The 14,864-nt window shown below is 41.8% G+C and overlaps 2 protein-coding genes across 2 annotated transcripts; one reads left to right on the forward strand and one right to left on the reverse strand.

The window, feature by feature from the left end:
* Positions 1–1,299: 1,299 nt before the first annotated feature.
* Positions 1,300–5,936, reverse strand: LOC111966256 (vesicle-associated membrane protein-associated protein B). The gene is made up of 6 exons (XM_023990746.2): positions 5,672–5,936; positions 4,294–4,446; positions 4,036–4,139; positions 3,638–3,718; positions 3,193–3,369; positions 1,300–2,940 (listed from the first exon to the last, which is right to left on the reverse strand). The coding sequence occupies exons 1-6, from the start codon at positions 5,727–5,729 to the stop codon at positions 2,776–2,778; spliced, it is 738 nt and encodes a 245-aa protein (XP_023846514.1). The 5' UTR covers positions 5,730–5,936; the 3' UTR covers positions 1,300–2,775.
* Positions 5,937–7,143: 1,207 nt separating this feature from the next.
* Positions 7,144–14,038, forward strand: LOC111966258 (charged multivesicular body protein 4b). The gene is made up of 5 exons (XM_023990748.2): positions 7,144–7,639; positions 12,414–12,591; positions 12,694–12,808; positions 12,923–13,049; positions 13,241–14,038. The coding sequence occupies exons 1-5, from the start codon at positions 7,456–7,458 to the stop codon at positions 13,303–13,305; spliced, it is 669 nt and encodes a 222-aa protein (XP_023846516.1). The 5' UTR covers positions 7,144–7,455; the 3' UTR covers positions 13,306–14,038.
* Positions 14,039–14,864: the final 826 nt, after the last annotated feature.

Raw genomic sequence — 14,864 nt, forward strand, 5'->3', positions numbered from 1 at the left:
AAGATCCCGATGGTCACTCTGACAGAGCTCCAGAGTTCCTCTGTGGAGATGGGAGAACCTTCCAGAAGGACAACCATCTCTGCAGCACTCCACCAATCAGGCCTTTATGGCAGAGTGACCAGACTGAAGCCACTCCTCAGTAAAAGGCACAGGACAGCCCACTTGGAGTTTGCTTAAAGGCACCTAAAGGATTCTGACCATGAGAAACCAGATTCTCTGGTCTGATGAAACTAAGATCGAACTCTTTGGCCTGAATGCCAAGCGTCATGTCTGGAGGAAACCTGGCACCATCACTACGGGAAGCATGGTGGTGGCAGCATCATGCTGTGGGGATGTTTTTCAGAGGCAGGGACTGGGAGACTAGTCAGGATCGAGGGAAAGATGAACGGAGCAAAGTACAGAGAGATCCTTGACGAAAACCTGATCCAGAGCACTCAGGACCTCAGACTGGGGTGAAGGTTCACCTTCCAACAGGACAATGACCCTAAGCACACAGCTAAGACAACGCAGTAGTGACTTTGGACAAGTCTCTGAATGTCCTTGAGTGTTCCAGCCAGAGCCCGGACTTGAACCCGATCAAACATCTCTGGCGCGTCCTGAAAAATAGCTGTGCAGTGACGCTCCCCATCCAACCTGACAGAGCTTGAGTGGATCTGCAGAGAAGAATGAGAGAAACTCCCCAAATACAGGTGTGCCAAGCTTGTAGCATCATACCCAAGAAGACTCGAGGCTTTAATTGCTGCTGAAGGTGCTTCAACAAAGTACTGAGTAAAGGGTCTGAATACTTATGTAAATGTGATATTTCAGTTGGTGGTATGGTGACTGAAAGTTTGGGAACCACTGCTCTAGTCTACCACTTTCCACCACTAGATGGTGACAAATCCATGTGTCAGAATCTCACAGCCCTATCTCCATAAGAATGATAATTTAGTTGTTCCAAGCAATCATTCATGGTTGAACGAGATGAAATCTGTCTGAAGGTGGAAGGATTATTATCAACAGGTTATAGAGGGAAGTTCCAACGTTCAGTAAATGCAGGGGCTTTGTGAAACCTTGGTCCTGTAGAATACAGCTGTGTTAGCAAGCGAATAAGGTATTACTAAAGGATTAAATACAACATTAGATCAACTAAACAGGGCATGCATGAAAGACTGTGTGGACACAGGCACGCTACACTCGAACACAAAATCTGTCCCAATAATAATGCAAAATACTGACTGGGGCCATTCCACACTCCCAAAGGCTGTGCTTTACTTCTCAGCTTGGTTGTCCTTGCAGCATGAATAAGACTGAAGCAAATCAACTTTCCACCAAAAAACATGTTTGGGGTTTATGCATTTAATTCATTATTATGATGCTACACAATCCATTATATTTAGTGTTTTATATTTATATTTAATGTACATACAAAACTGTATCCAATTATTGTGGTTACATGTGATGGTCTGAAGCGCCAATGCAGTTAATGTAGTGTTCACAGCTCAATTTTCCATCCAGCCGTCCACAATCCAAGCCCCCCAGGCTACACAAAAAAAAGTGGTTTTAAATACAAACAGGACGGTTGGTTCTTTAGACAGCTAAGACAGTAGAAACCAAGCCAAGAGAGAAAACACCCCAACCGATACCTAGTTCCGAGATGGTCCCTTTTGAGAAGACAGTCATATTTGCTGCTGTGTTTAAGACACGGGAAGAAAGAAAACTATTGAGGTCATTTCCATGCTATTTGTAGACACTATATGACAACTTGATTTGAATTCAGTGCGTACAAATATCATTACAAAACAATTATGCCTTACGTGATACTCAAAAAAAGAAAACTTAAGCAAAGCACAAGAATATAAAGTACTATCAAACTATATACAGCGTTATGAGTCCAACCCCATCGTTATATGTTAGTGTACTGTATGTCAAAAATGGATGTTGCATATTTCTCTTACTCAGCTGATACGGGACTTGGATCACTTCCAGGCTTCACTTAAGGTAAAGCCATTTGCTGTCATCTGGAAAAGCTGCATCCCTGTTGTTCTCTCGGAAGATGACAGCCATTTCATACTGACCCTGAGGATATCACTCACATCCCAGGCCTTCGACCAAAACGACAAGTCGCTCATTCTGCACTTTCACCTCAGACACTGTCACTAAACGAGTGTGTGTAGAACTAATTCACTGCAGCACGGTGAGACGGTACATCTTCTGTGATATATTGAAAACCAATTACAAGTTTGATTATTGGAAATAAAAAGCAACCTACTGTATTGGAAAGGGGTCTCTTTGGGACAAAACAATGGTTAACATTTTATTTTCAGTTACCTCCTAAATCCATTTTCTGTTTTATAAAGGAATAATTTTGGATGACTGGATTTACATAATTACCCATTCATGCTAAAACTCAAAAGCAGCCTCTCGACTCACAACATACGGTGTCCTTCCCTTAAAAAAGCAATGATTAAAACATTCACACAACATCAGAACTGTCACGTTAATCCTGCAGTAGGAAAAGCCTTGGCCTTACTGGAACACATTGCTACTTATAGATCACAAAGTTGCCACTTCCCCACACAATAATTGGTACTGTATCTGTGCGAGTAGGAGTGGAAGGACTGAGAATAGAGTGATTTTAAAAAGGCAAGACGACTCTTGATTACCTTCTTCGCTTTATGTTAAAAAATGTCACTACTCAAATAAACGTGTGATGTTGCATTATGCAACAACAACAAAAAGTATACATCCCGTTGTTGTTTTGTTCGGTCCTCCGAGCACGCTGCCACTGGCTGTTTACAGGACCAATTTCCCGATGATGACTCCGATGACGAAGAACAGCACACAGAGCGCCAGAACACGGGTACTTAGGCCCTCCTCCTTCGTCATGGCCTGGGAGGAAGAGGGGTGGGGGGAGGACACCATGGAGGTGACTTTCCTCTTCCGTAGACCATCGTCCTCCTTGGTAAAGGGGGAGGAGTCACAGGTCAAAATGCCAGTCAAACCATGTTGAATATAGAACAGTTTTTTTTTTTTTTTTTTTTTTTTGCAATAACAGTGAAACAGCAGTTACTGATCTCAAATCAGTAAATTACCCATCTCAAATAAGAAACGAAAGGCGAATCCTGTTAAGTAAGTCTGCATTGTTGCAGATAAATGTATTGTGTGGAACAGATCTGAGTGTTGTGGGTCCTAGAGCCATTAGAGACTCACCCTGATCTGTTTGTTCTCTTCCCGTAACCTCTGGACCTCCATCTGCAGCCTCTTGCACTCCTCCGTGATCTTCTTCACCTCCCCGTCATCCAGGGAGGAGCTGGCCGACTTAGGGAGTGAGGAGAGCTCTGGCTTTACGGGGGCGGAGGACACATTTGTGTTGCTTTCACTGTCATGCTGTGGGGAGGAGTGGAGGAGACAGAACTATGCAGATGAATAACAGAATGGGGATGAGAAACACAACATACAAAAAAAAAGGGCAACGGCTGCTTCAGAGATGCAATGGAGATGACAATCATTCAGGATCTGTTTGTGAATGGAATGAAGGTGCTCTTTGTGAACGCATCTTACACTAAAATGAAATATATGAGGGAAGGAATATTAAGAAAAATACATGCAGTTGGATGTAGTGATATGATAAGATATAGTGACGTAGAGTACTTACAATTTTGTCATTCTCTAGCGGCAGCTCAAATGCACATCTCAACTTGGAGTCCATTAGCTCCTCTGGCTTTGCCTCTTTCCACTGCCGGTGGGAAGGGTAGAATGAGAGAAAGAATGATAGAGAAAGAGAGCGAAAAAGAAGAGGGGAGGGCAGACGGAAAACTGAATCACAAGGCAACACCAAGATGACCACACCCAGCTTGGGACTCTATGACACTCATAAAACAAGCATATCTTGACAGCACATTTGTCCCACTTGCAACAACCTAAATAAGTAGAGGATTGAGACAGTAAGTACCAGTCCATCTGAACTAAAATTGCAGCTTGAATGGACTTACTGTGATCATCAGATCATAATTAGTGACATTCAGATTGATCACATTCCATTTGGACACTTACCACCCCTTCCATGTCAGTCATGTCATACGGAGCAAGCACGGACTGCACCATGAATTTGTGTTTGCTCTTTTCATTGGGATCATAGTCGAAAGGCTGTAGCATAACTGTAAAACAAAGCAGACAGATAAATGCCACTGAGCAACCGCTTAGCAACAGCACAACGTGTTACCTTACTTTGACTAGCTCAACATACTTTTAGTTCCTCTTTTTGAGATTTGTCAGCTACAATAATGTACAATCAAACAAAAAGACACCAACCAGATACATTGACGGAGGTGCCTGCGTCAATGATGCCACTGTTTGGACGGACACAGTATCGACGGGGCGCGGTCGTCTTGACTTTGAAACAGACATTTCTATCTGTTGGGTTGCCTAGCTTCAGGGTGGCCGTGACAACATCTGTAAATGGACCTTGAAAAGATGGAGAGAGAACAGACAATAGATATCAATACTAGCTAGCTGACTCCTCTATTATTATAGCGATCTTGGTTTTTTCCCAAAAAGTTGGGGAGAACCATTTTATTTAGATGACCCCACCTATTTTTTGTTATCGTTAGACTTATATCATTAGTTATAATCTATTTTGTTATGACTAATGATATAATTCTCAAAACCAATAATCAATGATAGTCCCTGTTCAATAATTCCATTAGAAGCGGTAAAACGGTCCACCTCCGGATGTTACCATTCTGCTTGGACTCACTGATCCTGTGCCTAACAATTGTCAACAGTCACCTTTTTCTACGGCAGTATTTCTCAATCAATTCCTGGGGCTCCCCTGAGGGGTGCACATTTGTGTTTCAGCCCATCCATAACATATCTGATTCAACTCGAGATTCCCCAAAAAACACGACACTTTGAAAGAGCTACGACTGGAAGTGACTTTTTCGTAACCGGTTAGGGGAATGTACGCAGCAGGTTAGGATAATTAACGTAACAAGTTAGGATTATTTAAGGTTAGGAAAAGGGTTAGGCTCAGCGAAAATGCGCCCAAACCTGCTACGAAGAGTCACTTCCGGGTCCTAGCTGTATCGAAGTGACGTGTTCTTAGGGAGTCCCGATTCAATTTATCGAGGCTGAGGGATTGTTGTGTGCTGGGCTGGAACAAAAATGCGCACGCTCAGGGTTAGCCCCAGGAATGGATTGAAAAACACTATTCTCTGTATCCATTCGGGTAGTTTTTTAATGGAAATTTCCCTAGTGTAGTCCTGACCTTATAGAAAGTATCTAGTTTGCTACCAACGTTAGACCTTTTTTCATTAGTAGCTATTGAAATAAGTATTTATTTATGCTGGCAACTGCTGACTCGCAAACCAGAGAGGTCGTGATTATGATAGTAACTGAATAGCATGCAACTGATATTGATTGAGGAAATGACCCGGGCCTGCTTTTTCGTTACAGGCTAAACTAGTAAATGACAACTAGGCATTAGCCTGTTAGCATTGGTAGGTAGAAGACGTCGGTATGCAATGTCGCTTCACTTGTCACCACTCTAGAAACCAAATAGGAAATATGATACACCGTGTGCAGACCAATCTTTTCACAATGAAGTTAACAACACTATTGTTAATACATTATCTAGGAACGATGGTCAAATATTTGCAGACCAAACTATCAGGCCCTGCCCTAGTCTTACCTCTAAATGTCAGTTCGTGTGGTGGCTCAAGCTGGAGGACTTGTTCTTGTCTGGCCATGTCCCAGACGTTCGTAAGCCTTTCTAATATAAATTACCTGGACTATATGTCGCCGCTGTTGTTATTATGGCTATTGTAAATGCTCCTGGATACGACCTGACTTCGGTAAGGTATAGCTGAGGATAAAAAAACTTGAACTGCCAACAACAGCTGAAGCTAAGCTAGCAAGCAGAGAGCAGGAAGGAAGGGCTCCGTGTGACGTCATGGGATGGGGCAGGTCTGTGGAATGTCAGCGAAGATCTTTTCTATGAAGTTGTTACATTTTTGCAGGGTTATTTTTAAATGACAATGACCTGGACAAATGAAAGAGCAAACCGAACAGCCTCTGCTCTGATATGGCAACTATTTGAGAATGTAAAGTCAATTTCATTTAGAACAGGGGTGTCAAACTGATTTTGCCCCAAGGGCCGCACAGAAAATAGGAGGGTGCTACACTTCTGGTAGTGAACGATCCAGCCTACCTACAAAGGAGGAGCTGTGAACATCTAGTACGACGAGGTGCCCGATGAAGAGCTCCAACACAGGAGGTTGGTGGCACCTTAATTGGGGAGGAAATTCTCGTGGTAATGGCTGGAGAGGAGTGATGCCATTCCATTTACTCCGTTCCATCCATTATTATGAGCCGTCCTCCCCTCAGCAGCCTCCTGTGACTGCTCCAGGGCCTATCTATCAGATGCACCATCAGTGCTCCCTCCGCTCAACATACCACTTTTCCGAACTGCCTATCACCTGAAGTTATGGAAGAACAACACACAAGCGACTTGGAGAGATTCTACTTGTATTGAAAAGCCAGTGGTGGAAAAAGTACCCAATTTTCATACTTGAGTAAAAGTAAAGATTCCTTCTTTTTTTTTAAAGTAACCCAGTAAAATACTACTTGAGTAAAATAAATTAAGTATTTGGTTTTAAATGTGCTTAATAAGTATCAAAAGTAAAAGTATAAATCATTTAAAATGTCTTATTAAGCAAACCAGAGGACACAATTTACTTGTTTTTTAAATTTACTGATAAAAAGGGGCACAGTTCAACACAGACATACTTTACAAATGATGCATTTTTGTTTAGTCAGTCCACCAGATCAGAGGCAGTAGGGATGACCAGGGATGTTCTCTTGATAAGTGTGTGAATTACACACATTTTCCTGTCCTGCTAAGCATTCAAAATGTAACGAGTACTTTTGGCTGTCATGGAAAATGTAAGGAGTAATTAGTACATTATTTTCTTTAGGAATACAGTGGAGTAAACGTTGTCACAAATATAATTAGTAAAGTACAGATACCCAAAAAAACTACTTAATTAGAACTTAATAGTATTTTTACTTAACTACTTTACACAACTGTGAAAAGCCCAATATAAAATCTATATATTATTATTATAAGGGCGGCCGGTAGCCTAGAGGTTAAGAGCGTGGGGCCAGTAACCAAATGGTTGCAGGTTTGAATCCTTGAGCCGACTAGGTGAAAAATCTTCATCAGTGCACTTAACCCTACTTCTGTAAATTGCTCTGGATAAGAGCATCTGTTAATTGACAAAAATTATTATTATTACATTTCTTATCCAGCAGGTGGAGCCCCATGGAATACCACCCACTAGGGAATAATACCACGTCATACAGCCTTAACCAGGAAGTGGGAAAAACAATAGGCGAGAAGAGTGACACCATAGCCAGTAGTTAGTCTGAAACGTTTTAAAAGGACATTATTTTCCATATAGTTTAGATCCCAGAATGTCGGTGTTTGGGAAGCTGTTCGGCGGTGGGGGGAAAGGAGGGAAAGGGCCGAGTCCACAAGATGCGATGCAGAAACTCCGAGACACAGAGGAGATGTTAGCGAAGAAACAGGACTTTCTAGAGAAAAAGATTGACCAGGAACTCATAACTGCAAAGAAAAACGGCACAAAAAACAAACGAGGTGAGTCGCCAACTAACATATACATCTTCACGATTGTTGTCTAACTTGGCTAGCTAATGAAGCTAGCTACTTAAAGTTCGCCTGTATGTTAACGATAGCAACTAGCTGGCTAACTAGTCAAAGCAGCTAACTTAGTAACTTTCCGAGCGGCCACGGCTGTCACTGAATGTCAGGGCGAGCCTGGCAACCTATCTCGTTGCCACAACTGTGTTAGAACAGCTAAATTTCATTATCCCCGTGTATAGGTGCGTTCTGTGTTAGTGACTGCTATCAAGCTACACCATCAACAAGTTAGGGGATTTTGTGTGAGTCATGAATTTGCCTGTTTGTCAAGAGAAGGGAAGGGGCCACCCTTCCATTGACACAGTATCTACTTAAAAATATGTATTACATTTGTAAAGCGCTTTTCATGATACAGAATAATCTCAAAGTGCATAAAATGTAAATACAAACCAAATATTAGAAGAAAAAAAATAGACACGGCTACTTCGCAGTTAAAATTGAGACACTAGAATCATAGGGACTAAGTTAGTGCTTATTAATAAATTTTTTCACCTTTATTTTATGACTAAGCTAAACAAAGTTACACGGCCTGTAGTGATTTTATTTAACCAGGTAGGCCAGTTGAGAACAAGTTCTCATTTACAACTGCGACCTGGCCAAGATAAAGCAAAGCAGTGCGACAAAAAACAACACAGAGTTACAAGTGGGATAAACAAAAGTACAGTCAATAACACAATAGAAAAATCTATATACAGTGTGTGCAAATGGAGTAAGGAGGTAAGGCCATAAATAGGCCATAGTAGTGAAGTAATTACAATTTAGCAAATTAACACTGGAGTGATAGATGTGCAAGTAGAAATACTTGTGTGCAAAAAAAGTAAATAAACAATATGAGGGTGAGGTAGGTAGTTATATGTACAGCGATCGGTAAGCTGCTCAGAAAGCTGATGCTTAAAGTTAGTGAGGGAGATAAGTCTCTAACTTCAGCGATTTTCTTTATTTTTTCTTTTTCTTTTTTTAGTATTTTTGTTGTTGTAATTCGTTCCAGTCATTGGCAGCAGAGAACTGGAAGGAAAGGTGGCCAAATGAGGTGTTGGCTTTGGGGATGACCAGTGAGATATACCTGCTGGAGCGTGTGCTACGGGTGGGTGTTGCTGGTGACCAGTGAACTGAGATAAGGCGGAGCTTTACCTAGCAAAGACTTATAGATGACCTGGAGCCAGTGTGTTTGGTGACGAATATGTAGCGAGGGCCAGCCGACGAGAGCATACAGGTCGCAGTGGTGGGTAGTATATAGGGCTTTGTTGACAAAATGGATGGCACGGTGATAGACTGCATCCAGTTTGCTGAGTAGAGTGTTGGAGGCTATTTTGTAAATGACATCGTCGCGGATCGGTAGGATAGTCAGTTTTACGAGGGTATGTTTGGCAGCGTGAGTGAAGGAGGCTTTGTTGTGAAATAGGAAGCCGATTCTATATTTAAGTTGCTTAATGAGTTTCTTAATATGAGTCTGGAAGGAGAGTTTACAGTCTAGCCAGACACCTAGGTATTTGTAGTTGTCCACATATTCTAAGTCAGAACCGTCCAGAGTAGTGATGCTAGTCGGGTGGTCGGGTGCTGGCAGCGATCGGTTGAAGAGCATGCATTTAGTTTTACTAGCATTTAAGAGCAGTTGGAGGCCACAGAAGGAGTGTTGTATGGCATTGAAGCTCGTTTGGAGGTTTGTTAACACAGTGTACAAAGAAGGGCCAGATGTATACAGAATGGTGTCATCTGCATAGAGGTGGATCAAGGAATCACCCGCAGCAAGAGCAACATTGTGTGTGTATATATATTTATATTTTACACTCACACACAGAGAAAAGTCGGCCCAAGAATCTGCCAGAGGTCCGGACAACAGGCCCTCCGATTTGACACACTGAACTCTATCTGGGAAGTAGTTGGTGAACCAGGCGAGGCAGTCATTTGAGAAACCAAGGCTGTTGAGTCTGCCGATAAGAATACGGTGATTGACAGAGTCGAAAGCCTTGGCCAGGTCAATGAAGACGGCTGCACAGTACTGTCTTTTATTGATGGCGGTTATGATATTGTTTAGTACCTTTAGCGTGGCTGAGGTACACCCGTGACCAGCTCGGAAACCAGAACGCACAGCAGAGAATGTACAGTGAGATTCGAAATGGTCAGTGATGTTTGTTAACTTGGCTTTCGAAGACTTTAAAGGCAGGGCAGGATGGATATAGGTCTGTAACAGTTTGGGTCTAGAGTGTCACCCCCTTTGAAGAGGGGGATGACCGCGGCAGCTTTCCAATCTTTAGAAATCTCGGACGATACGAAAGTGAGGTTAAACATACTAGTAATAGGGGTTGCAACAATGGCGGCGGATAATTTTAGAAAGAGGGTCCAGATTGTCTAGCCCAGCTGATTTGTACGGGTCCAGGTTGTGTAGCTCTTTAAGAACATCAGCTCTCTGGATTTGGGTGAAGGAGAAGCTGGGGAGGCTTGGTCAAGTAGCTGCGGGGGGTGCGGAGCTGTTGGCCGGGGTTGGGGTAGCCAGGAGGAAAGCATGGCCAGCCGTAGAGAAATGCTTATTGAAATTCTCGATTATCGTGGATTTATCGGTGGTGACGGTGTTTCCTAGCCTCAGTGCAGTGAGCAGCTGGGAGGAGATGCTCTTATTCTCCATGGACTTTAGTGTCCCAAAACTTTTTGGAGTTAGAGCTACAGAATGCAAATTTCTGTTTGAAAAAGCTAGCCTTTGCTTTCCTAACTGACTGTATTGGTTCCTGACTTCACTGAAAAGTTGCATATCGCAGGGACTATTCGATGCTAGTGCAGTACGTCACAGGATGTTTTTGTCCTAGTCGAGGGCAGTCAGGTCTGGAGTGAACCATGGGCTGTATCTGTTCTTAGTTCTACATTTTTTGAAAGGGGAATGCTTATTTAAGATGGTGAGGAAATTACTTTTAAAGAACAACCAGGCATCCTCTACTGACGGGATGAGGTCAATATCCTTCCAGGATAGTAACCTAATACTGAGTGCCAACAGAGAGGCTCCAAGGGACTCCTGTCATTGGTCGCGTTCCCCTGTTAGGACGTTGCATGCCTTAACCAGTGGCTGCGTGCGACGTCATTGAGTGTGTTATCGACTGACAGAGTGCTATAACATAGGATGGGGTTAGCTGATACATAAAATACCTATCCAGGTGTTGTAACATCTGGCAGGCGTCAGCAACGCCTGAGCAGAGCAATATGCCCAATGTCTTCAGTAGTGTTCATGACAGACTAGCGTAGCCCAATAATGGACTAAAGGAGCCTGACGTTAGTCCTTTTAGTCCAAGGACCTTACATGTTCTGTTTAGAGGCGAATTTAACCGGTTTTAACACAGTTGCGGTTTACAGTATTTTTACTTGTTTCCAAAACCGTACCGCAAGCGATGCGTTTTAACGTTCCCCCGGCCAGAATATACTATCTTTAATAGGCGCTAAATGCAGTTAGCGTCTAATAACGAGTTAAACATAGATATGACATAATATAATGGTCAAATATATAAACGCAACATATCAATTTCAAAGATTTTAACTGTGTTACATTTCATAAGGAAATCAGTCTAAATTTATTAATTAGGCACTAATCTATGGATTTCATGTGACTATGCAGCTGTTGGTCACAGATACTATAAAAAGAAGTAGGGGCATGGATCAGAAGACCAGTCAGTATCTGTCATGTGACCACCATTTGCCTCATGTAGCGAGACGCATCTCCTTTGCATAGAGTTGATCAGGCTGTTGATTGTCGCCTGTTGAATGTTGTTCCACTCGTCTTCAAAGGCTGTGCGAAGTTGCTGGATACTGGTGGGAACTTAAACACGCTGTCATACACATCAACCCAGAGCATCCCAAACATGCTCAATGGGTGACATGTCTGCTGAGTATGCAGGCCATGGAAGAACTGGGACATTTTCAACAGATCCTTGCGACATGGGGGCATGCATTATCATGCTGAAACATGAGGTGATGGCGGCGGATGAATGGCACGACAGTGGGCCTCAGGATCTTGTCACAGTATCTCTGTGCATTAAATTGCCATCGATAAAATGCAATTGTATTTGTTGTACATAGCTTAAGCCTGCCCATACCATAACCCCACCGCCACCATGGGGCACTCTGTTCACAACATTGACATCATCAAACCGCTTGCTGCCACAACGCCATACACGTGGCCTGCGGTTGTGAGGCCAGTTGGACGTAGAAGGTGGCTTATGGTAGCGAAATTAACATTAAATTCTCTGGCAACAGCTCTGGTGGACATTCCTGCGGTCAGCATGCCAATTGCACACTCCCTCAACTTGAGACATCTGTGTCATTGTTGTGACTAAACTGCACATTTTAGTGGCCTTTTGTCCCCAACACAAGGTGCACCTGTGTAAGGATCATTTTAATCAGCTTCTTTATATGCCATACCTGTCAGGTGGATGGATTATCTTGTCAAATGAGAAATGCTCACTAAGAGGGATGTAAACAAATTGGTGCACAAAATTTGAGAGAAATAAGCAGTTTTTGCATTTTGAACATTTCTGGGATCTTTTATTTCAGCTCAGAGAACATGGGACCAACACTTTACATGTTGCGTTTTATATTTTTGTTCAGTGTAGTTAGCGGTTATGTATTTACTCGCATGATAGTCCTGGGGGTTCAGAAACGCTGTGACCATGTCCATGGTTCCGGGAATCGAACCCACTAATCACTTCAAATCCCCTTTCACTACGCACAGCGGCCCTGCAGGCCTTGAAAAGGAAGAAGCGGTACGAGAACCAGCTTACCCAGATCGATGGCACATTGTCCACCATCGAGTTCCAGAGGGAGGCGCTGGAAAATGCCAACACCAACACTGAAGTGCTCAAAAACATGGGCTTTGCCGCCAAGGCAATGAAGGCTGCCCATGAAAACATGTAAGCAAGGGCACACTACTTGTTTATTCGCTTTGGTCAGGTGCAGTCATACAGCTCTTGTATTTATTCAAATCTCTCTGTTCCCCTGTCCGGTTGTGTTAGGGACATAGACAAAGTAGATGACTTGATGCAAGACATCACTGAGCAGCAGGAGCTGGCGCAAGAGATCTCAGATGCCATCTCAAAACCTGTAGGCTTTGGAGAGGAGTTTGATGAGGTAGGTGACAATGTTCGTTGCACATTGTTCTTTATTTGTCTTATCAGTGCTGTTAGTTCAATAGTTGACCAGATATCACAGAGACTGGGATGTTCTGATTGTCTTGCACCATAGGATGAACTCCTGGCAGAGTTGGATGAGCTGGAACAAGAGGAATTGGACAAAAACTTGCTGGAGATCGGCGGGACAGAAGATGCCCATCTACCCAATGTGCCTTCTACTTCATTACCCTCCAGACCTGGTGAGTCCTTTGGAATATACAATAATACAAGCAAATCCTCCATGGGAACATTGTATGCCACGGTTACTGTCCCAACAGAACATGAAATAACTAATTGATCTATTGTTATTTACCACTTTATTGCTATAAAACATTTATATTTACCACATTTACTCAAGTAATTCACTGTCTGCATATTTTTTTTATTTTAGCCAAGGAGGATGAAGATGAGGATGGCATGTATGACTTACAACGCTGGGCGATGGAGGCCATATAGTTGCATTACTGACACCACCTGCTGTAGAAAGGACTTATTGAATATGGTTGTTTTGTATCCGAGGAGAACCAAACACCTTCTAAAACTAGCACTACAAAGGCCAATGCTGTAGGTTCTGTTTTCCTGCCCAAAACTATAGAAAGGGTACCATGGCCTTGCATGAAAAGATGAAGTATAAAACCTGTATAAAAGCTATAAACAGGATGTTTGAATCAGAATTTAAAAAAAAAAAAAAAAATCTAAAAAAGTTTAGCATAATCAATACCCGCTCTTGCATTTGGGCAGTTATTGTAATATCACTTAACTGTTCTGTTGCCTTTGTCTGTGGGATGTTATGAACATCACTGACAGACAAATTTACATTTTAATACATGGGAGTTGCAATGTCTATTTTTCCGACTTAAACATATTTATCGTGTGGCGTAGTGGGTGTGGTCTGGATGTTTTTATTAGTACTTTTTGTTTAATTTCTACCATAATAGGATGAAATATGAGCATGCGCTCATGGTAACGTTTAGAATGGTCTATTTTCGGCATTGTTATTCTGAAACTTTTGTTTTACAACATTTTGACTATTCCAACTCCAAAGCATCCTCACCATGTGACACTTGTGATTTGAAGGAAATATCTAAATCGTTTATATTGTTGCTGGCACAGGTTTTCTTCATGTGCTAAGCATGCAATGAGGGAACATCTTAATACACCGCACAGCTTTAGAGAAAGACAAACTCCACCCTGTTCTGTTGTCTGTCTTTTCTGAAAAAGTTTATTTTTAATTGTATGTTGAAAAAAATGTCAACATTAACTGCAGCAAAAAAAATAAGATAATGGTTTGTAATGAATAGATTAGTAGATAGATATAGTATCAACATTTTGGATTTGAGGATTACTTAATTTTTAAGCAATGTATTAAAACAGAAATACATAGGAAAAAGACAATTAACAAGGATAAGCATGTTTGCATTTCTATGGTTCATTTATCCAGATATAAACATTATTTGGAAAATCATTAAAGTTTTGGATTATTTTATTGTGGGTGAGGTTTTTCTTGCTTAGGGATCAGTGAATTCAAAGTAGAAAAGCATTTTTAGGTGTTTAATGTGTCTGATGTTGCTGTAATTTCAGGTAGGGAATTTTGAGTCCAATCATTTTTTATTTGTCACATGCTTTGCAAACAACAGGTGTAGTCTGAAATGCTTATGGGCCCTTCACAACAATGCAGATTGTAAAATAGAATAAATAAATACACAATGAGTAACGATGTCTTCACTATATACACAGGGAACCAGTACCGAGTCGACATGCAGGGGTACGAGGTTATTGTGGTAGAAATGTACAGTACATTCGGAAAGTATTCAGACCCCTTGACTTTTTCCACATTTTCTTACGTTACAGCTTTATAAAATGTATGAAACAAATCTGTCTACTCACAATACCCCATAATGAAATAGTGAAAGCAGGTTTTTAGAATTGTTTTACAAAGGTATTTTTTTTAAACAATACCTTACTTACATAAGTATTCAGACTCTTTGCTATGAGACTTGAAATTGAGCTCCGGT

Source organism: Salvelinus sp. IW2-2015, linkage group LG7 (genome assembly GCF_002910315.2).
Source record: "Salvelinus sp. IW2-2015 linkage group LG7, ASM291031v2, whole genome shotgun sequence".
In the NCBI taxonomy this organism is placed as follows: Eukaryota; Metazoa; Chordata; class Actinopteri; order Salmoniformes; family Salmonidae; genus Salvelinus; species Salvelinus sp. IW2-2015.

What these genes read in the sequence shown, in the direction of transcription:
- LOC111966256 (XM_023990746.2), bottom strand. Translation starts at nt 5,729, where the DNA reads ATGGCCAGACAAGAACAAGTCCTCCAGCTTGAGCCACCACACGAACTG. An exon ending in ACACGAACTGACATTTAGAG is followed by an intron (nt 4,447 to 5,671) that starts GTAAGACTAGGG and finishes CATCTTTTCAAG; the next exon opens with GTCCATTTACAGATGTTGTC. An exon ending in CACCTCCGTCAATGTATCTG is followed by an intron (nt 4,140 to 4,293) that starts GTTGGTGTCTTT and finishes TTTGTTTTACAG; the next exon opens with TTATGCTACAGCCTTTCGAC.
- LOC111966258 (XM_023990748.2), top strand. Translation starts at nt 7,456, where the DNA reads ATGTCGGTGTTTGGGAAGCTGTTCGGCGGTGGGGGGAAAGGAGGGAAA. An exon ending in TTGGAGAGGAGTTTGATGAG is followed by an intron (nt 12,809 to 12,922) that starts GTAGGTGACAAT and finishes CTTGCACCATAG; the next exon opens with GATGAACTCCTGGCAGAGTT. An exon ending in TTCATTACCCTCCAGACCTG is followed by an intron (nt 13,050 to 13,240) that starts GTGAGTCCTTTG and finishes TTTTTATTTTAG; the next exon opens with CCAAGGAGGATGAAGATGAG.